Source organism: Periplaneta americana, chromosome 7, assembly GCF_040183065.1.
Source record: "Periplaneta americana isolate PAMFEO1 chromosome 7, P.americana_PAMFEO1_priV1, whole genome shotgun sequence".
Lineage (NCBI taxonomy): Eukaryota > Metazoa > Arthropoda > Insecta > Blattodea > Blattidae > Periplaneta > Periplaneta americana.
This window is the reverse complement of record NC_091123.1, coordinates 8,603,279-8,631,008: the sequence shown is the minus strand read 5'-3', so window position 1 is coordinate 8,631,008 and position 27,730 is coordinate 8,603,279. Positions and strand designations below refer to the sequence as shown.

At 37.2% G+C, this 27,730-nt stretch overlaps 1 protein-coding gene across 7 annotated transcripts in view; it reads right to left on the bottom strand.

The window, feature by feature from the left end:
- Pkn (serine/threonine-protein kinase N) overlaps positions 1 to 27,730 on the bottom strand; it is a 251,712-nt gene that overhangs the window by 198,366 nt on the left and 25,616 nt on the right. Inside the window, exon 1 of one of the 7 annotated variants that reach the window (XM_069830225.1) lies at positions 6,404 to 6,486. The exons of 5 other annotated variants lie outside the window; for them this stretch is intronic. In XM_069830225.1, the coding sequence (XP_069686326.1) occupies positions 6,404 to 6,430 (27 nt within the window). In that variant the 5' untranslated portion in view covers positions 6,431 to 6,486. Of the gene's footprint in view, positions 1 to 990; positions 1,028 to 6,403; positions 6,487 to 27,730 lie in introns of those variants that run through there. One more of the 7 variants, XM_069830224.1, reaches the window with a different exon arrangement.

Genomic DNA, 27,730 nt, shown 5'->3' with positions numbered 1-27,730 from the left:
TACACTCTTAAATAAAAGAGTAGTGAATAATAAGAGCTGAAAATAGGCTAACTGTACAGTTCATAAAACAGTGACAATAAAATCGTAAGGATCATATTGATAGAATGCCAGCTACACGTGTTGCAAGAGGAGTCGTGAATTATAATCCAAAAGGTCAGTAGGAAGGCAATGAAAAGATAGAGATAAATTTCAGAAAAGCTGGATCAGATCAAAAGACCTAAGCCTTGAAAAGATAAACACTAATTCCTCTGAAAAAATAAAATAAATAAATAAATAAATAAATAAATAAATAAATAAATAAATAAATAAATAAATAAATAAATAAGAATTTTCTTTTGATACGAACTAGTATATCACTTATCAATTTATTCTACGTAATATAAACATCACCAAGAAAATTAATTTGGTTTCGAATAAATCAGCAAAGTGTCCCAGAGTTCAAATTGAGACCCTTTATCTTTTACTAAAATCATATTTCATATTTATTTATTTATTTATTATTTTGCTAATAATTGTAACATAAAATACAAAATATACAGAAAAACTTTAGTTCGCCCCCTGAAAGAGTAGAACTCGTGCTCAGGGGCGGATTCCTGAATTGAAATTAATAATTATACAATACAATTTCTCTTATGTCTACTGTGCAATTATAGTATATAAATTTAAATTTACAATTATATGGTACACTATTTCCGGGAAAATTGATCCGTAGCTATTGAATACGAACAAAGTCCTTACAACATTCTGGAAAAAATCGCTGTACACAAAGATAAACATAGACAGCATACCCAAAAACACTTTTCCGGTATTAGGGACGAAAAAAAAAAATCTAGAAATATTTTTTGTGCATACTGTAAAAGGTAAAAACACAAAACAAGGTAGCCTATACACTTCCTACTTCCCTATGAATCGAACCCGGTTTTGCTTGATTTAAAGCCAATGAAATATCGAACACCTGTGAGTCTCTAATCATCAGAGTTATTCGCCTACCCTGGAGCGCTGCGGGCCGCAGTCCATGATGCACACACCGCACTTGTCGACTGCACACCCTGCCCGAGTCTGAGGGGGCGACACCCCTACTGTCGGAATCAGGACGTGGGGCGCAGACTCCAAATGGGCGACAGGAGGAAATAATCATCCTCTGCGCCACACTCTGTTTAAGAGTATCGAACTCCGAACTTCCCGAACGTGAAGCATCACACCCGTCCGCCATGCAAACGAGATTCCGCCAGGGTTCTGATACACATGCGAACTACGACCAACAGTATTACTATTGACCTAGTTACTAGCAGTGGTGGTAGTGATAGTTTCAATTTACTAAAGAAAATTATTAAAACATAAATAAAACAATTAAAAATATTTTGTGCGATATCGTGCGTATTTGCTTGCTTTCCGCACAGAACCAATACGCGTAAGTGTGAAATACCACATTCAGTATTCCCAACGTAACACACATAACAATTTCCCTATTCTTACCGCTTAAGCGTCATATTCATTTTACTGCTTTAGGCTTTTAACATATTATTTTTAAAGACGTTCAATATAGTAATAATTATACATTGGAAGCTTACCACTGCAATGTCACCTAAATTGCACTGTTAATTATTGTTTTTAAATATTTGCAAAAATTAAGTACACTCTACAACACCACAAAAGTTACTGCATTTGTAATGCAAGTAGCATTAAGGAAGCCGTGAAAAAATCAACATGATTCCAGACTCATCATAGACTGGGGGAAAAAAAAAGACAGACGTATATCACGGCCTGCTGGAGTATAGTAAACACAGAAAACATTTTATAGGAACAATGTTGAAGATAGATATACTTGTTTTCCAAAGTTGCAGTCATTGAACAGAAACCAAGATGGAGATTTCATTGCAACTAATTAGAAATTCCTCTTACAGGTATGTAATAAACGATCTTCGCACAAAATAATGTACGATACACGAGCGGTATGTTTGTTTTCATGTTCTCGGATATTAAAAAAGCTCAACTACGTTTCGCTTTTTCAGTCTTTTCCTCGAACATGAAAACGTCAACATACCGCTCTTGTAATGCATATTACTATTGCCTCCCAGTATCTGTTCACGATAGCGTGAGTGAATACAGAAATTATTATGGGGCAAGTAATACGTGCTTTGTTGTCTTTCGTTAAACACAGCACACACTGGGTATTCCTGTTTTATATTTTGAGGAGGTCTTTTACCACAAAAAGTAACGGAAATGCACGTTGTAAGAATGGCGCCCACTATGGAGTCTTTTTTGTCCAGATATGTACAGTTCATACAATATATCGACGAATGATCCGACACTGAAGTTCCTTCAACGCTCTAATGTGTGGCTTTACCACGGCCATATAAATCGTATACCCCAAGAACACTGTTGTCATGCCCGCAATAAGAAGTAGCCAAACAATGTAATTTATCGAACAATGGGTTCGGCGTGAGAACTTGCGATGGGGAACAATGGCTCTGTCACAACTTGCATTACGCAAGGAATCCTGCGGCGGAGGCAATGAATTTTGCGTCAGGATACTCGAATCATCATGAAGTGCCATTTCGACACCAGATCCTGCTCCTTGCTCTATCTCAATCCTTCAAAGTACTCGTAATTCGTGTAGATTTTTTTTTCAATTCTACGATTTTTTGTGTCAAGAAATTTTCGGTCGGAGGCTAAATTCTATATATTGGCGGTTCCCAACCTATGGTCCGCGGACTTCTATGGGTCCATGAATGATTTGAAAGAGTCTAAACGATATTTTAACTAAACTTAACTTTATCACGTACTCTTGAGTTTTATCAGCTTGCTGGAAAAAATATATACTGCATGTATATATATATATATATATATATATATATATATATATATATATATTTCAGAATTATGTATGAGAGACTCTTTAACAGGAATGAGTTCTTGGCTTTGAAGTCTTCCACACCTATCCGATATATTTTTAGTTTTTAAAATTCTAATCTTCAGGATCCAAACTTAGCTGTTTTCGCCGTTCAGGATAACAATGAAGCAATAGTAAAAAAAAAAAAAAAATTAAACTTGTGATCTCAGTGAGTTATCAATCGAGAATTCGGTTCATTTCCTATTCTAGCAACACATGATGAACTACCAGCGTAGCTCAGTCGGCTAAGACGCTTGCCTGCCGATCCGGAGTTGCGGTCGGGTGTGGGTTCGATTCCCCCTTTGGCCGATAACCTGGTTGGATATTTTCCCAGGTTTCCCCAAACGTAAGGCGAATGTCAGGTAATATATGGCGAATCTTCGGCTTCATCTCGCTATCATCAATCCCATCGAAGATAAATAACAAACTAGTTTACACAGCGCCCTTAAAAAAACACATGGTTAATTCTCGTCCTATATCTTAGGAAATATAAAAAGAAAACATCTTCATTTATGTTGGCATTAAAATCAAGGGAACATAATTCTTTTTGCAATGGTGGGGGAAATTTATATGAACGATATCTTCTTGGTAAATAATAATTTGGCCGCCAAAAAAAAGGGGAGGACTATTATAATATTATTAGAATTATATTTCGTTTCGAGCTTCAAAATCCTGTTTCCTACAACTTCTCGATTGCAGTTTCGGTTGCATGCATCACCCCTGTAAGTTCTTATCCCGATGTTTCCGGAATTCCAATACAACATTTAATGCTATTTGCATCGGCATGCTTTCGTTAGAGTATACTTTCTGCTCTGGTCTTCTTAAAAACAGATATAGAGATAAATCTAACGTTGAGGTTGATTATATTCAGAAGGTAAAATTTAAATTTAATATCACTGTCAATTTATTGTTGTTTGTTCAGTCAACTGCCCGAAGACAGATCTGAACCTCAAAAGTGATAACAACACGGCACCACTCATGAGATAACTAAGTCGGGAGATAATGGGGTAGGATGGCCAGTTCCTTTCCTCCCGTCAATTTAGTTAGGGACTTTAATTCACTGCATTATGCAAACATTTAATTAAGATATAATTACCAATCTAAATTATACAAAAAATTTGGGGAGCCCGCCAAAATGAAATATAAATTTCGCTAGATAATGCGCTTCCACTCTCTTGTGTTAGTTTTGCTGAAATTTCATCGTTACCTGGAGACTTGCACTTTTTAAGATTTTTTATCGCAATTTCGACTTCAGAAAGTGTGGGTTCGGGTATAAATGACTCAGCAGTTCGTATTTGAATTTCGTCTTGAAACCGTTCAGGGGTAAACGGGAGAGACCCGAAAGGGAGCTCTCCTCAGAGTCGTGTTCCTTGAGAGTGGAGCACTAAGAGGGTGGTAAACTCCATCTTATATAAATGATTGGAATGACCTACCTGCAGCGGTCTTTGAGGGCTGTCCTTCCTTAAGGAGATTCAAGAATAATTTAAAAAGTTGTATATAAAGTGAAAATTAAAATTAAGGTGACATTCAACATTTAATTTTTTTTAAGGTGACATGTATTTATCTAGGCTGACGAGTTTACTTCCTTGGTTTGAATTGTAAATTATTTAAAACTAGCGTGTAAGAGGGCCTTAGACTAGAAATGTTTAGTTTAAATGTAGTTCTGTTTATAAGTATGCATAAGGATGTAATTATTTGACTTATTTGAACTGTTGTATCAGTGAAGCGAGGTGAGTCAGTGAAGTTATGGTTTTACAGTGCAGTGAACAGTTCCGATCAGTGATAATTTATAGCGTCAATGAAATGTGTTCTATAGTGTCAGTGAAATGAGTTACAGAGTCAGTGAAATGTGTGCTAAAGTGTCAGTGAAATGCGTCATAGTGCCACTACAGGGAATGAGATGAGAGTAAAGTGAAAGACTATTGAAACTTATGTAGGACCTATAGATAATTATGTAGATTGTATTGTAAAATTAGGTATTTTATTTTATGTTTTATTATTATTGTGTTAAATTGTATTGTGTATTATTATTGTATTGTGTGTAAAATTGTATATGTGTTGTAAAACTGTATTGTGTATTGTAAATTTTATTGTGTATTGGTTATCATTTTATTGTGTATTGTTAATATTGTATATACCACTGCCACCGGGTGCTTGACCACTTGCAGTGTAAATAAATACATACATACATACATTATAGTCCGACGAATAAAAATACTAACGTATAAATATTTTTTGCGTACCACTCGAGAAAAATAGTAACAAAGAGAGAAACTATTACACACACAAACAGACATGGCGTGTCGAAACCGCTGTTTCGATATGAGTGGAGCTAAAAATTCGAAAAATCTATTTCTGCTGCATTACAATAATTTCTCTCTAGACTTCTCATCAACACAGTACAAACTGAAAATAACGTCTTTATTAACTTCAATAGAAGGCGTTGTAACAAGTCTCACCAAGCATATACAGACAATGGGACTTCCGGAATTATTAATAATTACCTGCACAGGGAGCCACAAATCTGCAGACATGACACATAGTGAAGTTCCCAAGCTAACATATAAAGTTTAATTTCTCCGCGGCTGGAACTATCCAGCAATGTTGTAACTTTTGCAACCAGATGATGACGATGATGGTGATGGAGATGGTGATGATGATGATAATGATGATGATGATGATAATAATATTAATAATAATAATAATAATAATAATAATAATAATAATAACAACAACAACAGCAATATCCTTACGGCCAACATATGCGTACAAAATTCGAGATAATATCAAGCATATTTGAAATTGAAACAGTACAAAACGAACCACTCTTTAATAGTTTCAGATACCGTACTGAAATTCTTCCGCAGACTATCATTCAAATTTAGGATAAAGCCAAAACAATTCGTGGGTGTGCGCACAAACGGAGATGTCACAAAAACTGAGTTTTGAAATAATTGCAAAAACACTTCGACGAAATATGTAGGATCGCTGACACAATTTCGCACAATTCTCTTTCATCTTCAATTTCAAAGCTATGACTTAGCGCATTCTACATAACGTTCTCACATTTTTCTATTGAATTAACTCAATTTGGCTGAACGGTGACATCCCCTTTTGTCCGTGCACCCACGAATTGTGCGAAATTTTTTGGCTCGAACTGTGTTACATACGTAGAAAAGTACAGCGTTTCGCTCATTATTATCATTATCATTATTATTATTATTATTATTATTATTATTATTATTATTATACTACCACTACTACCGGCAAGGAATATGAAATTACATCTAAGTGTAAGCACAAATGTAGGCATGCTAAACTTCACACGCTCAGAATGTAATCTACGATAAGAAAAGCAACACCACACGTCTACACAGACACCAAACTTCATGTTAGCCTGCGGATGAGAAAAACGAGCCTCTTCACTGATCGCGCAGGAAGGAGACTTGATTACGAAGATGGAATACAGATTGAAAGCTGACCAAATTCGGAAGACTTCCGGTCGCCTACCTCTTTGTTCCTCCTGATGCAGCTCATCTCACAACTGAAGGAAGGCCTGCTCGCACCTGACGCACCGCTGCTATCTTCAGATAACGACCCGACAACCTGATAACGCCGTGACTACGCAGCACGGGAGCAGTGCCTCACCGCCGCACCGCGTTAATGGAGTCAAAGTCCGCGGGGCCTTCAATCGCGACGAAAATTAACTCCAACCCCACCACAGTAATGTGGACCCCAGACCTCTACTAATGATACCTGAATGTTTATTTTTCTCCTTAAACGGTCTTAAGAGTCACCCACTTACCTTATTAGCCATATGAGCGAAAGTTTGTTGTACTCCAGAGGGTAAATTTAGTTTGACGTGATAACGGAAGATAAGACAGTTTATTTTTATAAGCAGAGCTAGGAAGTTGGTACCAAAACTGTTAAGTTGTATAAGTTTGGACTATATCTCTACCGAATATAAAGTAGCAAGGTAGCTCTCAATGCAAGTGAACCAGAACGACAAACATTACAGCCGGGTAGTAACCAAAAATGTGCTCCAATCATCCACGGCTTTAGAACAAGAAAATAATAAATACTTACTTACAAATGGCTTAAGGAACCCGGAGGTTCATTGCCGCCCTCACATAAGCCCTCCATCGGTCCCTATACTGAGTAAGATTAATCCAGTCTCTACCATCATATCCCACTTCCCTCAAATCCATTTTAATATTATCCTCCCATCTACGCGACCTCCCCACAGGTACTTCCCCCTTTGGCCTTCCAACTAACATTCTTGCACCCTTAACCTCTGTTCCTCTCTCAAAGTGAAAGTCCAAGTTTTACAATCATACAGAACAACCGGTAATATAACTATTTTGTAAATTCTTTCAGTTTTTTTGAAAGCAGACTGGATGACAAAAACTTCTCAATTGAATAACAGCAGACATGTCACATATTTATTCTGAGTTTAATTTCCTCCCGAGTGTCATTTATATTTGTTACTGTTGTTCGAAGATATGTTAATTTTTCCACCTCTTCAAAGGATAAATTTACAGTTTTTATATTTCTATTTCGTACTGTGTTCTGATCACGAAACATAATAATATATTTTATATTTTCGGGATTTACTTCCAAACCTAGCTTATTTGCTTCAAGTAAAATTTCAGTGTTTTCCCTAATAGTTTGTGGTAAACCCAACATATTCACGTCATCCGCATAAATAAGCAGCTGATGTAACCCGTTCAATTCCAAACCCTCTCTGTTATCCCGAACTTTCCAAATGGCATATTTCTAGAGCAAAGTTAAAAAGTAAAGGTGACGTGCATCTCCTTGCTTTAGCCCGCAGTGAATTGGAAAAGCGTCACACAGAAACTGGCCTAAAGTGAATTGCACATTTAAAATACTTTGAGAGTAACTGCACAACCACACGAACACTTGCACCACTAAGTTTCCTCTTACCTAAGTTGGAAAGTCTTCCGTCGCCTGCCCGGTAAGGTAATACATGAACACGTGGAGCCCTATTACTACCACAGACAACCCAGACGGATATGCTCCAGCCACAGATCACAATCTACACATCCGGCCTCTGTGGATTAGTCTGCAATTGCACAAACCTTCGTGAATGAGAGCATCGATCAACGTTCGTGGAACGTGACTCACAGGAGTCCCCGGTGGTGTCTCGCCAGCAATAGTCTTCCTTTCAGGCGCTGGCGCCAATTCCTGGGGTTTCCAGTGGTTCGTTATCCAGATTATTTCATCTCAAATGTTGCTTTGTAGGTTTTTAAAAAAGACTCTATTAAAAGACTCACGAGAGCCATAACAAAAAAAGAAAATAAAAGAGGTGAGGAAGAAGAGAGGACAAGAGAGGAGAGTAAAGGGAGGAAAGGAGACAGAGGAATAAAGAAAGTGAAAGAATTTTTATTTTTATCCTTTAAATATCCAGTTAAATATCCAGAAATTTCATTCGAACTAATGTAACATTTTAAAATAATAGTACATTATGCAACGTGCCTATAATGGTAGCAATTAAGACGCGAGTATGTTTATGGAACGAGCGCAAGCGAGTTTCATAATTTTTATACGAGCGTCTTAATTACCATTATAGGCAAGTTTCATACGACTTTTTTATGCTCGACCATATTTCTAACTTGAAATTATTCATAAATATTCTTGTTATTCTTATCTGACTGGGGAGCGGAACTGACCTTGTGCAATATCTCGTAAATTGTGAGATGTGCGCAGACGCGAAAGTATTGTTTTTTTCCGAGAAACAAATGTCATTGACCTTGATATAATCTAGAGAGTAAAATAAACATTAATGTTGATATAACCTTGAAATTGATTTAGACATTGAAAAACGAGATGACAAATTGAATTTATTTGAATATTATTTACAATTAACGCTAATTATTACAGTAACAGAACATAACCTTCTACAACAGTATTGGATTTCCAGCCTTCGTGACGTTTCGGTAGTTGTCTTTCGATTGCATATCCGAGAATAATCAATACTTGCGCTTTCATATTGCTACAATGGTGTTTTCTGATTGGTGGTACACCTGAACTTTAACGAATAGGTGTACTTTAATGAGGTCCATTAAAGGGCTGCTACCAGGTGTATAATTACTACATTTCGGCATGGTCGAGCATAAATTTATTTTCACAACGAAAAGTTACATTTGTTCGGATCAAATTTCTACACATTGAAAAGACAAAACTAATATTCTTTCAATAATTTATCATCATAACACTCTTAAATTCACTGAGCATATTGGAAATTAAATCAGTGGCTTCTCCAAATTACGCTATGAAATATTTCATATAAAATAATTTGTATTTCGAAAAGGAAGCAAAAACGAGCAAAACTGTATTGAAGTTTTTTGTTTGAAATATTTCAAATAATAACAGTCAGAGATTAATGACATTACTTACGGTTCACTCTGTATAGACTGATGCGACATGAGAACCCTACACTGCATACCATCTACTGATGAGGAAATTTAAAACTCTGCTTTGGTGAAAATGTTGAAGCTGAACTGAATATCAGTAACGCCATGTCCATTTTCAACAGAACGTTAAATAACTTCTATACAAACAAACATTTCTAAGAATGGGAGCGGAAATTAAATCTCATATTCTACATCACCACGAGACAGACAGACAGTAGGTTTTAAGATAAAACTACATAAATAAACAGAAAGTCGGGCAAAATAGTTGCAACACACAGAGACGAAAATATATTTTATCTAGTACAGCACGGAGCGAGCTGGCCGCTGGGCGTATGTAGTACATATTTTATTCCATACTTAAACGACGCAGAATAAAAAAAATACAAGTAATATGCGCGCATTGGTTCTTGGATTACCTCTTCCGAATTTTCAAATTCCAGGCATAAAGCAGAGGGTAGATCCTCCTCTCCATTTCAATTAGGGTCTACGCCATTCTGCCACGTCCTTCTTATTCTTCCGCGCTTCTTCCTTCCAGGAGGTTTCCAACAAAAATAGTTTGGGAAGTCTTTTAGTGAGCATTCTTTGAATATAACCATATCAAATTAACTGTATTGTCATCTCCATTCTTTCCATTATTGTTTGCTTCTTTCTCCTTTCCTTCCCGTATATTTTTCATTTCTAACTTCCTCTAATCTTCATGTTCTATTTACCCGTCTACGAAAATTCATTTAAATCGCCAAAAGCTTTTTTCCTTATTTATTTACTGGCAAAACTTCAGATCCATATTCTATAGTATTTTTAGTAGGTTATTTCAGGACGCTTCATCAACATCTTAGGTTATTTAGCGTCTGAATGAGATGAAGGTGATAATGCCCGTGAAATGAGCCGGAGTCCAGCACCGAAAGTTACCCAGCACTTGCTCATTATTGGGTTGAGGGAAAACCCCGGAAAAACCTCAACCAGGTAACCTACCCCGACCGGGAATCGAACCTGGTTTCGCGGCCAGACGCGCTAACCGTTACTCCACAGGTGTGGACTCCATAGTCTATTTTTTTTTGACAATTCCATTGTACCCATAAATAAACTGCTTTTCTTCCTTTTAGTTATGTCCTTATCCCACAAAACAGCATTTAATAATGACACAGCCCTTCTTCCTTGTACATGTGTATTTTAAATTTCCATTTCCCTACCCCCGTTCTTACTAATTACAAGTAATACTCGTATTATGACTATAATTCCACAGGCGCACTGTTAGCAGACAGACTAGAACATCAGTTTTTCATACCAGAGATCCAAGTTCAATGCACAGATTTCAAACCCATCTAGATCGCTAACTGGTTATCTCCGAACTCTTAAGGACTGAGGCCGTATATTAGCAGTTCCGCCATTTGTCAAGCAGGCAAAAAAGTACGTAATATTCGCGTTATAGCTGTTTGTGGCACACAACATCGACATTTTGTTATAACGCCACACTCAGTATGTAAATGCATATATATATATATATATATATATATATATATATATATATAGCACATAACAGAAATCTGTGGAGTGAACACAGGTTCTTGGTCGCTTTAAAAATGGAGACTTCCGGCCTCACCGATGTGAAGTTAGTTATCTAGGTAATTTTGAAATCCGAAGCTCTGGTATCGGTAATTTGTGATAACTTTGTAGCTATGCAGCCTATATTAAACATACACAGAGCGGAAGTAATATATAATTGTGCAGATTTTAACAGCTTATTCCTTGAGAATTCAAGTCCAAAGCCTGGCATACTCAAGTTCAAAATATGACGAATCCAAGTAAAAAAAAAAAAAAAATTGGTGAATTCTAGTACGCCTAAATAACATTGCCAATCCAAATAAAATCTGGCGATAGATTTCAAAGGGCGATCAAATCTTCAGCATGACTTAGGCTACCCTAGGAGTTAAGTAAAGCCGGATGGCTCATATCACAAATTTCCAGTACTTATGTAAAAGAACTGCGTCACTGATAGAACATTCCAGGCAAAACCTGACGACCATTTTTTAACTCACGTCGAAATTTGGAGGTGCACAATGGGAACGTTTCAGTGGGCTTGTCTCATCCTCCACCTCTAACTAATCCATGCCATAACAGAGTACCACTCGGCTAAGGCACTTGCCTGCCGATCCGGAGTTGTGTTTGGGCACGGGTTCGATCAACGAGCACAGAATACATAGAGTAGACACTAGCATCTTAATACCATTGGACGGAGTGAAGCTGGTTTGATGGACCTGACGCCATCTTGTTGCTACCAAAACATTGCAAAATAGCTATTACGTTATAGAAAATCTTATGATAATAAGAATTCCATATGTCCCTAATTTCCTGGAGGACTCACACTTTCTTGTTTGTTTCGTAATACAGAATCGCTAGGCACGTATTTTCAGCAAAAATTACAAAACTGTCATCGATAAATCACATATATATAGGTTATTTAAATTGACAGCTCTTCAAATTGCAGTATGGTATTTAATAGGTACTCTGGAAGGTTAAACAAACAATAATGATAAAAAAGGAAGATAACTGTTTGACCTTATTTTGCTACTAGTCCAATAAAAATGCTACCCTATAATAATTACTTTTATAGGTTGATCCATTTGCTTCGATTTAATAATGCAACTTGCTTCTTAACGCAAATTATCATTCTCTTCCTTTTGCCAGTATTTCGTATAGATGTCCCGATTTTGTTTAGAGAAAAAGTGGACTGCTCTTAACCATATAATATTTGATAGGCTCTTCGTTTATAGTATATAATTAGATTATAACGGCGAACAAAAGTGAAATTTTATTACCAAGTGGGTCAAATTAGTTCACGACCGAGTTAATGAAGCTACTACATAAGTCTGCAAAGCATAAGTCTGATTTCGTGATTATAAAAATTAATTACAATAATATTAATACACTATTTCTTTTTCATCAAACGAATACGTGCATTCGGTTGAAGAGAAACCTCGGTACACCCATTTTCTATAGCACGCGACACAAACTTCCAACTTTGGTTGTTAGGTTAGCTTTGCTCGTAAATGCTAACTTTACAAAGCGTGTCTGATTTAGTGATTATAAAAATTAATTACAATACTATCAATACACTAATCCTTTCTCTTAATCAAACAAATACGTGAACAATACGAATCTAACCGACTAACCTAAGCTAAATCATTCATTATCTACCGGCAATAAGTACATTTCACACATGCATATTTACCTGTGAAAAGTTATTCCAGGAATTATTTTGAAAACCTGTTTGTGCAGCCACACGCAGTACATGTAGGCATATTGAAATTACTTCATTTATTAATTAAAACAACAATGCAACATCACAATCAACTGCCCATGTGCTAACCGGGGGACCAATGTTTTGGTAGCATCATAATGGCGACGCGGCTTCACCTCCAAGCTGTTCATGTCTACTCTATGCATTCTGTGCTCGTTGGGTTCGATCCCCGCTTGGGCTGATTACTTGGTTGGATTTTTTCCGAGGTTTTCCCCAACGTAAGGCGAATGTCAGGCAATCTATGCCGAATGCTCGGCCTCATCTCGCTATCACCAATCCCAATGACGCTAAATAACATAGTTGATACAGCGTCGTTAAATGTAAAAAAAACATAGTTCCAGTACTTACAGTCAAACTCTTACGCTCTTCCTGGACTACAGCGGGCGTAGGAAATAGGGTTAGTGTGAAACTATTTTCATAGACTTGCAATTAACGGCGATACTATTTCATTAGCACAGAGAGAAAAATGTAGCAATGTCGTGCACGGCGACATTCCGCCGTCGGCAGCCTTCGGACATACACCCAGCCATGTGGGTCACTCTTAATTATTGAACTGCTAAATGTCAACCAAGTCAGGCCGATATCAGACATAAGGACCCACTGACTAACTGACACATTCCTTCTGTTCAGGGTTCATTATATGGAACTGGGTCGTTTTGTGCAAACCTTAATTAGCTTAATACAGCTTCATACGACTGCAATTTTACTTTTTCACATCAGCTTAAAATATACTTTTTGAAACTGTTGTTGCTATTAGCAACTGGCGATAAAATAAATTACTAAAAATAAGCCACAAGCCAATGTCCATTTAATTAGCTGTATTAGTAGGCCCATTCTAGTTAATTGGTAACTAACCTACTGTTCGTTCCAGATCATGCCATGTACGCAAATTACGGATTGGTGAAAGATAAATAAATATCCTTATTGTTCGCGTAGGCTTCCGCGGCTGGTGTACATAGTGTGTGGATAAGCTTCAGGCTTCTACCAAGACAACGCGGTAGAAACCCTGAAGCTTATCCACACACCAAATATCCTTATTGTTTCTGTCCCTGATTTTAATGGGAGATACGTTAAATTTACAAAATAACCCTTATCAAGAACTTAAAGTATTGGCTGAATTTTTTTGTTATCCTGTTAGGTCTAATTAAAAATTTTAAATAACTACCTAACTTCTGGATTCTGTTCTAGGATAATTTGATTTTATAAGGACTTCAAAGAATGTTTTATTTCAATAATACACAGTATACCCAAATTTCCCCATTCATTGGGTAAACTGAGTATAGTTAAACTTAGGGTTATTATTATGACTATTACACTCTTACTACGTCATACTACTTTTGACCAATAAAACGGTACGAAAGGACGTATTTCAACCAATCATGGCTGCTTATCGCAGAATTTTATCGCGTCCTTAGCATTTGTTTAATTTTATCGCGTCCCTAGCATTTGTTTAATTTTATCGCGTCCCTAGCATTTGTTTAGTTTGCCAACATTTGAAACTGCGCTGGTCTGGACGTCAACATATATATATATATATATATATATATATATATATATATATATAATTACAAACCACTCCAGTCGATGCGCAGCAGTTTCAAATATGACTTGCATTGGCATTCAAGAACAAGAATTAATAAAAATCACTGATCATACCTATGCTTCTTCTGAAATCCGATTTTTACAAATAAATGAAGAGCACCATTCAGAAATCCTGAATAAGTTGAATACACCATGTAGGCCTAAATCAAAAGTTCCATTTCTATTACGCACACGTCCAATAAAACATCAATTGAACCACCAACCACATTCAAATTTGAAAATTGTACATTCAATAATTATTCCTTTTAAAATTATTCATTCGAAAATTCTGAATAAGTTGAATACACCATGCAGGCCTAAATCAACGAGTTCCACTTCTATTACGCACACGTCCAATATAACATCAATTGAACCACCAACAACATTCAAATTTGAAAATTGTACATTCAATAATTATTCCTTTTAAAATTATTCATGTTTATTTTTTATGTCATCGTCGTTAATTAAAACTTTTCTAACATTTGTGTATATTAGTTAGGTTATGTTATAGCTTCTGCTATATGATATGGATAGTCACGTATCAGAGATTGTTTAATATTAAGATTTATTGAAAATCATCTGTCAAGTGACGTTGATTACTGGGATTCGGATAATTGAAATGGAATGTTGCATTTTAATAAAAATGAAACTTAATCAACAAAGCCTTCTTGACTAGTAACATTACCATCGTGTATAATAGATCGAGAACTTCTCGACGAGAAGGCATTGCTCACTACTGCCATCTAGCATGCATCTAGCGTAATATTTGTAATGTTGAGATGGTACAATAATACATTTGAAGACAGTTATATTTTCGTAAGTCAATTATATTTTATTGTATTGGAGTACTTCGTTACTTCTAATCTTTATATACTTTCTTCTAATCGTGTAATAGTCAATTAAATCCCACTCGAGTTTTGATTTTCTCTAGATAAATCAAAACGTCTAGTGAGATTACTGTTGATAAAAAGACGCCAACATACTTAAAAATGCAAGAGAAGCAAGAAGGTCACAGTGCTAACATATAAAAAACTGACTGGAAAATTTTATCACGGTATCAGGCTATGGGTCCCTAAATTTAAAAAAGGCTGTTTTATACCCAAATTACCCCAACCTACCCTATAACAGAATGGAGGTCCGTGGGAATGGTGTTAATGCCTACAACGTGGAAACAGGAGAACACAGAGGAAAACCGCAAGAGCGACCTTGTCCGCCACCATGTCACCAAGTATTTTTCAATGTGGACATTAGTAGCTTAGTACAACGCGGATGGCCTTGTGCCCACGATATCAAAACTGAACCAGTCTACAGTTCGTAGTACAGAGTTACAACAACAATGTTGGTTAATAGTTGTGAAATTAAGAAGCAAACAGAATATTATGTTCTTCAGCTCAAGATGAGCAATTCTAATTAAATACAAACTTTAAATTATTTATTTACAGGTAGATACCCTGGCATTGTAGAGTGTATCTTATCTACGCCTCAAAGTTGTGTTTTTTAGTAGTTTATTTCGCGACGCTTTGCAACTACTGAGGTTATCTAGCGTCTGAATGAAACGACCAGAGTCCAGTGCCGAAAGTTACCCAGCATTTGCTCTTAATGGTTACCTATTATTGGAGAAAAATCCGCTCCGGCACCGGGAATCGAGCCCAGGATCTCTTAGCTATGCGCGCTGAGCGCTCTTTCCATCTGAGCTATGCCGAGACCCGATTCACGGCGCCGACCGAACTCTCCTCCTTTGTATCACCAACGGCCTACTACCTGCATATGCGCTTCTGCATACATGGCTTGTACGCCTAAAATGCAGGTAGTAGGCCATTGATGATACAAAGAAGGAGAGTTCGGCCGGATCCTTGAATCGGGTCTAAGCATAGCTCAGATAGAAAGAGCGCTCAGCGCGCATAGCTGAGAGGTCCTGGGTTCGAATCTCGGTGCCGGAACGGATTTTTCTCCAATAATAGATATCTACATGTTGACTACTTATAGAAAGTAGCCTTGATTTTTCCATGAGGTTGGCAAGGCCTCATACATGAATATATATGGGTAGAAAAAAACTAGGTAACTTGTTCCAACCAGGATTTGAACCCTCTCGTTTCACGGTCAGGAATGCTAACCGTACTCCACAGCAGTGGACTCACAGTTGTGTTAAAACGCGAATTTGAAGACAGGCGTCCATATATGAGTGAATGGCGACAATTTCCCTGATGCAAACAACACTTATCGAACTATGATAGGCCTACAGTAATAGTGAAATGTGGAAATCACACCGTGTTCCCCAGGAAAGTGCTTGAACATGGTTATCAAACCGCGACCGTGATGTCATGCCTGTGTGGGCGATGTCGCATTTACATCAATCATTCGTTCGAATCTCAAGTACGATAACATTCCAACGGGTTTTCCTTAAGCCACAGTTTTTCAATAGGCTACTTATATTTCATTATTATGTATTTATTTGGCTATCTGTTTATTTCTACATTCATTTCGTACCAACACTCACTGCACTGTGCTTGACTAAGGCACAGTTTTTCTTCAAAGTCGGGAGTTCTAATTGGGGCGGTCTCTGCACCAAATTATTTGACATAATTCATACATTTCATGCGTTTCGCTACAATCCAGTTTCTTTATGATGATTGTATACATACACTGTAAGCCTACTAATTAAGTCCACCGCTGTGGATTAACGGTTAGCATGTCTGACCGTCAAACGAGCGGATCCGGGTTCAAATCCTGGTTGGTACAAGGTACCTGGTTGAGATTCTTTCCGGCGTTGTCCCTCAGCCCATTAAGAGAAAATGCTGGGTAACTTTCGGCGCTGGGCCCTGGACTCATTTTGCCGACATTATCACCTTCATGTTATTCAGACGCTAGATAACCACAGCAGTTGATAAAGCGTCGTAAAATAACCCACTAAAATATATATAAATGAAAGAGGCATGTATTGTTTACTAGCGAGGATGTTATATAGCTAGCGGTCAGAAGTCACTACAGCTCTGAAGAAGACCACAGTAAGATAGTCGAAACGTCAGCTTCTAGAAATCAATGACGATGCGGCAGAAACCCGAAAACCTACAACCCACCGGCGTGACTCAATCAGTTAAATCGCTTGCCTGCCGATCTGAAGTTGCGCTCGGGCGCGGATTCGATCCCCGCTTGGGCTGATTACCTGGTTGGGTTTTTCCGAGGTTTTTCCCAACCGTAAGGTGAATGTCAGGTAATCTATGGCGAATCCTCGGCCTCATCTCGCCAAATACTATCTCGCTATCACCAATCTCATGGACGCTAAATAACCTAGTAGTTGTTACAGCGTCGTTAGATAACCAACTAAAAAGAAAACATTGTATTACGGATGCCCAACTAACCACAGAGTATTCCAAAAACTATTTACTTACAAGTCTCTTAGCAAAAGACTACAGAAAGCTCTCGGACGGCTGAAGAAGCGATGGAGGGACCAACTTTTAACCTAAACCTGAAGAGGTCAAGACGTTTAATCCACGACAATTGATGATAATATTATCAAGGGGCCTTCAAAATATTAAATAAATACATAAGACATCCAGATCTTACATAAAAATACCTAGTCCGCTTGTAAAGGTTTTCACTGTTGCTTCCATGAAGATTTCCAAGACATACTAGCCAAAACACTCGCTACGAGAGGTTACAGGCAGCGTAAAGAGTCGGTTGACGTGCATGCTACGTTCTTAGAAATCGATGCTACTCTAGATGATCGGTCTTGCGTCTTGCACGATATAATTAGCTTGCAGCACTCGAGGAAATGCGAGAAAAACCGGTCCCTCATTCGAACCAGCGACTTTTCGTGGAGACGGGCACGCTAACTCTCATGCTATATAAGACACGGCCACTTGATATTCCAGACCTATGTACTCATGGAAGTTACAGGGTTGCTAGGCAACGATAATGAAGTTAAGACTGTGTAGGAATACTATCAACGCCCAGATTTATATGCAAAATGCATGTTGCACGTAACTTTCTGAAACTCACGTAAAAGTGATATTCTTTGACAACTACGTCAACGGGAGACACGATATTTTACTCAAACATTTGCTAAGTTCTAAGGTTACAGGAACGGAATCCGACACAAGTAGGTTACAAGTAGGGAACGGATTTCTAGTTCCGTACCTATTTTGTTTGCTACGACCTGGACTTTGTTATTCAGGTAACTCTACGTTGCATGTAGGCTACAAAGAATCCCTCTATTAACATTCTATAGGATCTAAAGTGTCTAAATGAAGCATAAACTGTTATAAATGCCTAAAAGCTATGTTTGTGCCTGAAAAACGCCTTTTTAGTATTTTGCATATATTTAAAATAAAAATATCGGTAAAAATGAAAAAATCCCCTTCCCCAAAAAAATTAATTACAAAAAGAAATATTTAAATTAAAATATATATATATATATATATATATATATATATATATATATATATATATATATCTTACAGATAAACATTGGTCTGGCAATTTCGTTCCATATTGGTCTTAGAAGGAGCGGGAAGAAGATTTTAACCTAATTTTCTGGAACCGAAGTTAATTTGAAAAGTCAATCCTAGCATAAAAGGGGTGATAGGTTGTTGAGGTTAGGCGAGAGCTTACAATAGTAATATGCGTTACAAGAGCGGTATGTTGAAGTTTTCATGTTCGAGGAAAAGTTTGAAAAAGCGAGACGTAGTTTTTAATTAATTTCCGAGAATTGAAAGAAAACATACCGCTCGTGTATAGTACATTATTTTGTGCGAAGATCGTTTATTACATACTTGAAAGAGGAATTTCTAATTAGTTGCAATGAAATCTCCATCTTGGTTTCTGTTCAATGACGGAAATTTTGGAAAACAAAAATATCTATCTTCAACATTGTTGCTTTAAAATGTTTTATGTGTTTCCTATACTCCAGTAGGCCGTGATATACGTCTGTCTTTTTTTCCCCCCCAGTCTATAAATGCGAACTTAAAACAAACGGCTTCCTTAATGTTATATGCATCACGAAATGCAGTAACTTTAGTGGAGTTGTAGAGTTTACTTAATTTTTGCAAATATTTAAAAACAATAATTAACATTGCAATTTAGGTGAAATTGCAGTGGTAAGTTCCCAATTTATAATTATTACTATATTGAACGTCTCTAAAAATAATATTTTAAAAGCCTAAAGCAGTAAAATGAATATGTCACTTAAGCGGTAAGAACAGGGGAATTGTTATGTGTGTTAGGTTGGGAACACTGAATGTGGAATTTTAGACTTACCGCGGATTGGTTTTGTGCGGAAACCAAGCAAATACGCACGATCTCGCACAAAATAAGTTTTCGAGTCAATGCACCCCCGTTATGCGAAATGAAACTGACAAGTCAGCAATCAGTCTCTTTCACCGATATGATTTGAGTCTTCAGTTCAGTAGCACTTATTGTCAACAACAATTATTTGCATATAAATTCCACCTAAAAAGGAGTATTTACAAAAATTAAAATTATGAATTGTTAATTTTATATAAACTCCTATAAGCCCTAAATTGGATTTTAAAAAGTCCTAAAACTCTTTTTAGCACATAGAAATGCATTCCCTAGTTATATGTGTACGTTGGAAGAACTGATAGACAATGTAACAAGGAAAACTGCAGTAATTTCAGAAGAACTAACGCGTGTTAATGTAAATTTTCTTGACGTGTGATGGCACAAGAACATCATTTCCAAAATCTTCTAGTAATTATTGTAATTTGCATCAGCAATCTATGCGCCTGATTTAAAGGGATACGAATATCCGACTCTGCCGGCAAGCAGCGTGCTTCCAGCCGCCACGCGCGGCCGCACAAACACGGATGAACGTCTATTGGAAGGATTTGTACAGAGCGGAAGTGAATTAGCCTTCGACATTTTCAGAGTGAATAGCTCGTGTTGTATGTAACAAAAAAACTATAATATCATATTCGTGGAAAGTTAATAGTTTTCAGAAAAAAATGTTTTTTCTTAAACGTTTAACAACCTCTTATTCGATAATTATTGCGAGTAGGATCGTGGTGTTTGCAATAGTGTGGACGGTTGTCGTGTAAATTTAATTTTAAAAACTTCTAATTTCAAGCCACTGCACGATGCTATTTGGTTCCAACACAGCGCCAGAGAACAGCTCATCTAGCGAGACATACCTCTTACATTTGCACCATGATAAAGATTTTCTATTCATTTCAGTGTACCCTATCGTCCCTTGCAATCTGCAGGTTATTTCACTTCTACCTTGTATAAACTGAAAAAGTGGCAGATATCGATTCTAGGACCTCTAGCATACTAGTCTACGACACTGGCCACTCGTATGCCCTGCAAATTGAGATAGGGGAGTCCACAGTGTTCCGCAGTCTACACCGATTGTCATGCGGTCAATCTATATATCGATGACTAAGAAGCGATACCTCAAATCTGTGAATTTAAAAACTTTTAAAAATTAATTTCTCTCAAAGTAGACAAACTTTTTATATATCTTTCTGCTTTGAAAGATGCTTTAGTTACCTGTCCAATTTTGTGAACATAATAATAATGCAGTTATTAGCATTCGCAATCCCTTATAACCCTTATAGGACTAGAGCAGCGGTGACCAAAGCGGGTGTCATGATTACATCGTGTAATCACAGACATTCAAACGGGTACGAGGAATTTCCTGTACATTGCTGTGTTTTTCATTCACGTACTGAAGGCAAGCAGTGGCGGTATCATGTCGCTCTACAAACTGTCTCTACATGCAGTAAGAGGTGGTTTCGTAAAGAATGAGAACTTTTTTGTTGTTCTGTCGGACAAAATGTAATATGTTTACTTGTTCAACGGTTCAATTAGGAGTAGCCTATATAGAAACATTAATTGCCACACTGAATAATGTATTATTATTATTATTATTATTATTATTATTATTACTGGCCACTAAGTATGTGTTTCTATAATTCTTCTGTACATACATGAATATTGATATTTTTATATCTTCTCCCTAGAAGAATAAAAATATTAGGTTTATCTAAATTTTAATCTTCTTAATCTTTAGATGAGGGCAACTATTAGTTATTCATTTAATAATAATATTGTAGGAAAACTTATGTGCCAACGAACTTTAAACGCCAGGAAATGACATGTCTTAAATCATAGCCAGGAAGAGAAAGATGAGATAAATAAATATAAGGAAGTCAGCTACCTAATGGAGTTTGAAATATCTCGTGCTCTAAAGTCTTTTAATAGAACAGAATTTCTCAAAAGAGTAGCCTAATGATTAAAATAGCTTAAATAACTTGTCCATAAGAAGTTTTTAATTTTGAAAAACTAAGAATTTCTCGACCACGTATCGAGAGAAGAATTTAGAAAATTTCTGATTATATTCAAGAGGAAGGTTTAAAAAAGGGAAAAAATCGTATATTATTCACTGGCTCTTGATGACAGCAGTGACATTACTGATACAGCAAAGCTTGAGATTTTTACCCGCGGGATTGATCAAGATGTTAGTAAAGGAACCACCACTGATTGTAGTTTTCATGCCAAGTACCTTTCCTCCGTCTAGTTATTTCATAGGCTGTGTCGCAAGTAATCACTGCAGCTTGAGTTTTGGTCACCGCTGGACTAGAGTAACAAGGTGCTGTTAACAGCGGTGTGTAGCGTAGTGGTCAAGGAGTGTCTTGTAAACTGCTAACCTTAAGTTAGTGTACCCATAACAATAATTAATTTAGCAAGAGGTGTTCTCCACCAGGTATTTCTCATTTACAGCTCCAGGTACAGCACGGATGGATGCTCCCACGTCGAAGCCCACACGCTTCATCAAGGATGCTGCGCGCGCATTAACATTGTGGCGGGTGCGGTCCTCATCCACTGTGCGAGAAACTGCCTCATTTTTTTTAGATAACTTAGATACAAAAAAGTTTATCACGCAGATGACACATACTTTCTACCTGTACATTTTATATGATTCGCAAGAATTCAATAAATTCTTCGGTTTACCACATTATAAACAAAAGTATTATTATCCCTTTTGGGATATGAAACTACTTTTATAAACAGAGCGATTACGCAGAAGACGTAAAGATTGCCTTTATTTACACAAATATTTGTATAACTTGTGCCAAAATTCCCCCACGCATTAACAGGATGGTAACAACTACTGACCGCTAATAATTTAAGAATAAGGAACCGTCTACTTGTGCATTCATTTGGCAGAAAAGGGTAAAAATTAATTTCAGCATCATTGTTTCTTCACCCAACCCACTCTTTCCAACACAGCTTCATTTCTTGTCCATTTCACACGCTCCATTCTTCTCCATATCCACATTTCAAATGCTTTTATTCGCTTCTCTTCATACAATGCCACACTCACTCAAAGCGCATAACTAGTCTCTTCCTTAGTTCTTTTTCCAGAGGCTCACAGAAGATACTCTTTTTCTATTAATAGCTTCCTTGGCCATTGCTATCCTTTTGACTTCCTGACAGCAGCTCACGTTACTGCCTATAGTACCCCAAGTATTTGAAACTGTCCACTTGCTCTTCTGCACCATTTAGTATTCGCACGTTTACCTTTTTTTATTTTTCTTCCGATAACATTTCCGTATTAGGCCTCCTTTCTATTTCTTCATAACTTCGTAAAAAATTATTGCTTAGCCACTTTTTAAAATTTTGTTGCTTGTTAGCTGTAATGATAAATACAGTAACCATAACATAACAGTATACTACAACGATATTCCATGCTGTGCAGTGTTGCCCAATTGAGCAATTTAAAATACTAAGTACGAAATTTTCTCACTAACATTTTCATCTTTATTTCCATACATTTACATGAAGTGCTTCATGCGAGAATTTTGGGACACTCTGTATAATGAATTCGCTGTTGTCTACAAAGAATATTTTTAACTAAAAGAAATTGCTGAAGGATATAATTTCTCAACATCTTCTTACAAATTCAAAATTTTTGCTTTTTAAGGACGAAATACAGACGAGAAACAAACTTTTACATGTGTACATAACAGGTTTCAAAGTTCATCTATCTGGATTGTTGTGTTTCACACATGAAATACGTGGGCTACAGAGGCTATGAAAATAAAAAAAAAAATCAGAGGAGAAAGACGAGATTTATAAAAGAACGACACTGTCTGCAACGACACAGATTTTTTAGAAGTTTTAAAACACAGATAAACGACTTCATCAATTACAGTAAATAAGGTTTTACGTACTAAGCTGGCAGAAATGTATTACCTGTATCTAATTGGACTATTCGGAGTCGATGGAATTACGATAAGGCGATCATGTACCGCGGAATGAGGACAAAGAAAACAAAAGTACTAGGAGAAATGGGTCGCTAAACACAAAACCACCTGCACCACCACTGTGCCACGGCGACGGACCTGCTGTCCGCCAACGCAAGACGTTGTCCGCGGGCGACACCGGATTGGGAACAGCCGGTTCAGGAGGCAGAAGAATTCGTCCGGCGGCGAGCGACTCGCTCCGTCTGGGTTACACGCTGGATCTGGAACACGGATGTGCAAGCAGCGACTCGAGGACCGACTGCGGCCCTTCCTGGAACCAGGCGCCCAGCTCTAAAGACGTTAGCCTGTGATCTTGTAGTTCATTTATTACTGTATCTTTATAATTTCCATTTCATCTTAAATTTACATTCACATTTTTAAAAGTATATTTAGACTATACACGCTCTAACATCTGTGGTCATATCGCATGTTTAGGATCTGTGAATATACCAGTAGGCCGTTGTTACTATTGTTGAGTTCCTGTTTCTATTGTGTGTTGTACATGGGTAACTGATAATAATTTTTTATTAATATTCATGATATTGGTGATTAAGGCGGTGATGAATCATGGCATGCAAATTTCCAATCTGACATTTGCGTTTGTGACTGAGGGAAACTATAAAAAAAAAAAAACATCAGTCAGATTGGTCGGCCACGGGGTTTGAACCTGGACCTCCCGAATGCGAGTCCCAAACGCTACCATCTGATCCAACTCGTACATTCACATTATGAGCATAAACAAGAACCTGGACCCCTCGGCAGACAAGAGTGACGGCAGAAGTAAGAGAGCGAAGCCAATGCCCGAAGAAGAACCCATCCGAGAAATTAAACAATAACATTTACAAAAAAAAAAATCTTCTAAAAATTGTGAAGAAAATTTTTTGGAAGAAGGATTAGGTCCGTGGCCCGTTTCTTTTAGATCTCATTACGATAACCGTCTAAGCGCCGAGGAAAACCACGGAAAACTAAGAGCAATATGAGTTGTACTGATGGCTGACTAATTAGGGCTCATCCTGACATCTGTCTTAAAGCCTTCGGAAAGCCACGGGAAAACCACAAGCATGCTGAGTGGTCTCAATTTAGAACAGTGGCATTTAATCCTTTTTTGCTAGCGTATTCCCAAAATGCATTTCTTTTTACCTCCGTATACCCGAACAGCATTGCAATTAGACTATATAAGAAATAAAAGAACATAATTGGTGTACGCAAAATAAATTATATTATTATATTATTATTATTATTATTATTACTATTACTATTATTAGTAGTAGTACTAAACATACAGTAGTTACTGACGCAAGGAAAAACAATAGTTAATAACGTAAAAGAAAATATACAGGGTGTATCAATAAGGATGGCGCTAACTTACACGGTTGAAAGGACACGATAACAGAAGTAAAAAAGTCACAGTAAACATGGGTTCGCAAACGGGTCGTTTGCGACAAAATTACGAATGTATGGTTACAAGCCGCCACTGACGTCATAACACCGTATGGTTTACTCCTCGCGCACTAGAAGCGGTCCTATACTCTTTGTTTACAAAACTGAACACTACCGAGAGGTGGAGTTAATCAAACAATCCAAGCAGAACGTACAAGATGGATACAGTAGCCTACACAGTCTCAAAGGTATCAGTCACGTTCTGCGCGTATGGTTTGATTAGCCTACAACTCCAACCTCTCGGCAATGTTCAGTTTTGTAAACAAAAAGCATAGGACCGCTTCTAGTGCGCAAGAGGTAAACCATTCGACGTTACAAACAATAACGTCAGTGGCGGCTTGTAACAACACGTTCGTAATTTTCTTGCGAACAGGCCGTTTGTGGACCCATGTTTACTGAATTTTTTTGTTTCTATTATCGTGTACTTTCAACCGTGTAAGTTTGCGCCATCCTTTTTGATACACCCTGTATAAACTGCACTAATTATCAATAAGTATAATAAAATAGATAAATCAACATTTTTACATACTTAGTGGAATTCGTACCCCTTGAGTAAATCCCGCGTACCCCTGGGAGTGCGCGTACCATAGATTGAATACCACTGATCTAGAAGACCGACCCAATTGGCTCATTAATAGTTAATGTTATTCATCATGTTACGTTTAAAACAATGCAATGACGTAATTTATTAAATTTTTATATACGTGCTTTTCATTATGTTTGAAGTAACAAAGGAATAAACGTGTTGCTTCTTTTCTTAATACAACGCTTCATCTATTTCAACCACTAACTGAATTTCCCGACTTGTCAGTTCTATTATCTTCAGCGACACGTCACCCAACACATTGCTAAACGGTCATCTGTCGCCTATAGTTGCGCCTCTAATTTAATTTGCACAATTCACAAGCCAATGCACTGCACAAGATCTAATGCAGACTTTCAGACGATCTGTAGAACGTTTTGTTAACGAGAACGTACCACAAGATATAAAGATATAATTAACTGTTCTCGATGTTAGTGAGGCTCGCGGGTTCAAATCCAGCTTAGTGCATTAGATATTTAACTGCAACGAAAATACTTCTTTGCTCCTTTTAGAAAGAAAATAATGTCGGCAGGCCTGTTTTGTAGTTTGGAGGCGTGAAAAGGCTTTAGGCTGAATTTACTGATCGTTTCTCATTTATGTCGAAATTGAAAAGTTGGATTCCAAACTGTCGTAAGTCCAAATGACAAGTTATGAGAAAAAATGACAAAACTAATAAAATAAATTTGACGCCCTTAGAACCGCTTGAAAAAACATGCAGACACTAAGTCAAGACTTAGAACAGTCTGTTAAATAAACTTACACAGTTATATAGCCTTGAAAAGATAAATTAAAACGTGAATAAAGCAAGTTAAAATCTTATAAAAAGGACTTAGAATACTTTGGAATCCACCTCTTCAATTTGGATGTATCACAGTGGTTGCTTATGAGTAGCATAGATGCGCGTGAGCTGGGTCCATTCTTCTCCTGCAATCCACAGTACAAAACAGCACTCCCTCTGCTTCAGGACCCGCATCCATCCCTTCGTTTGAATGTCGAACTATATTTCGGTTAGTTTTCTTTACTGCTAAACGGCTGAGAAGTCAAGCAGCTACACATCGCCCGCGTTATGAAGCGAAAATAAGGTCCCACAATGGTTTATTTGACCACTGGAACAAGTTGTAAAAAATGGCGGCGAGTGCGAAGAGGTTAGTAGGAAAGCAAGGGGTCACCATACCTCGAGTTGCAGAGGAAACAACCCCGGCCGGTAACAGGAATGTAGGTTACGTGCATCAAGTTTCAGCGTCGCGGGTTTTGAAAGTGCGCACACCGCGGACTGGTTTCACACTTCTCAACGGAACTTGCATCCACACACCAGGAAAAGGTCCTTCCTCTGAACTCACCATGAATTGTAATTTCTGTGATGGATATTTCAGGATTTTTAACTCAAAGGCAAGGAAGGAAATAAAATTAAATAAATTAATGATAAAACAGTGACAGAGCATATTAAGGAAATCCCAATGATTGCGTGAAACATTTAGGCTGTAATCGAATTAAAGCAATAAAACATCCTTAACACTGTAGCTTATTTGATTTAATAATAATCATGTTTAAATAGTAATTCATATATCCAACATTTCCATGACAAACCTCGAGGCGCATTAAATAGAGAATAGAGCGGGACGGACCGCGTGGAAAACCACTTACTGTTTCCATGGTACCACGAGTGACGTCATCGTATTACAAGAAAATGGGACAATTTTACCCGTATAGGGTTCCGCTTAAACGTCTCACGTTAAAATAAAAACAAAGACAAAAGGTATCCATTGGCAGAACGACCTTTCGCACCAAAGACGCCGTCAGGCGGGATTTGTGGTGGTGAAAGACGGTGCTTATCGGGATACGCCCGTTTCCCCTTACAGTATTGCACTAATTTGCCATCACCTCTGACGCACAGCTCCATGGAAAAGTTCCAACCTTGCCAGTCAGCAATGTAAGAATTTGATAGAGATATGTTTATATAAAGACCCTGACACACGAAATGCTACTGAACGAGGTGGAAATGTAGAATGACGCAGAATGTGGTAAAACACGTGTAATTGTAGTACGCGACAACTTTGGTCAGCCCGCCTTGCCTCTGCTATTATTATTATTATTATTATTATTATTATTATTATTATTATTATCTTAATCACTATATTGTTACTGTTCATAATTATTACTACTATCACTTGTATTGGTATTGCTTATTATTATTATTAGCCTATTATTTTTATTATTATCATTATTATTAGTATT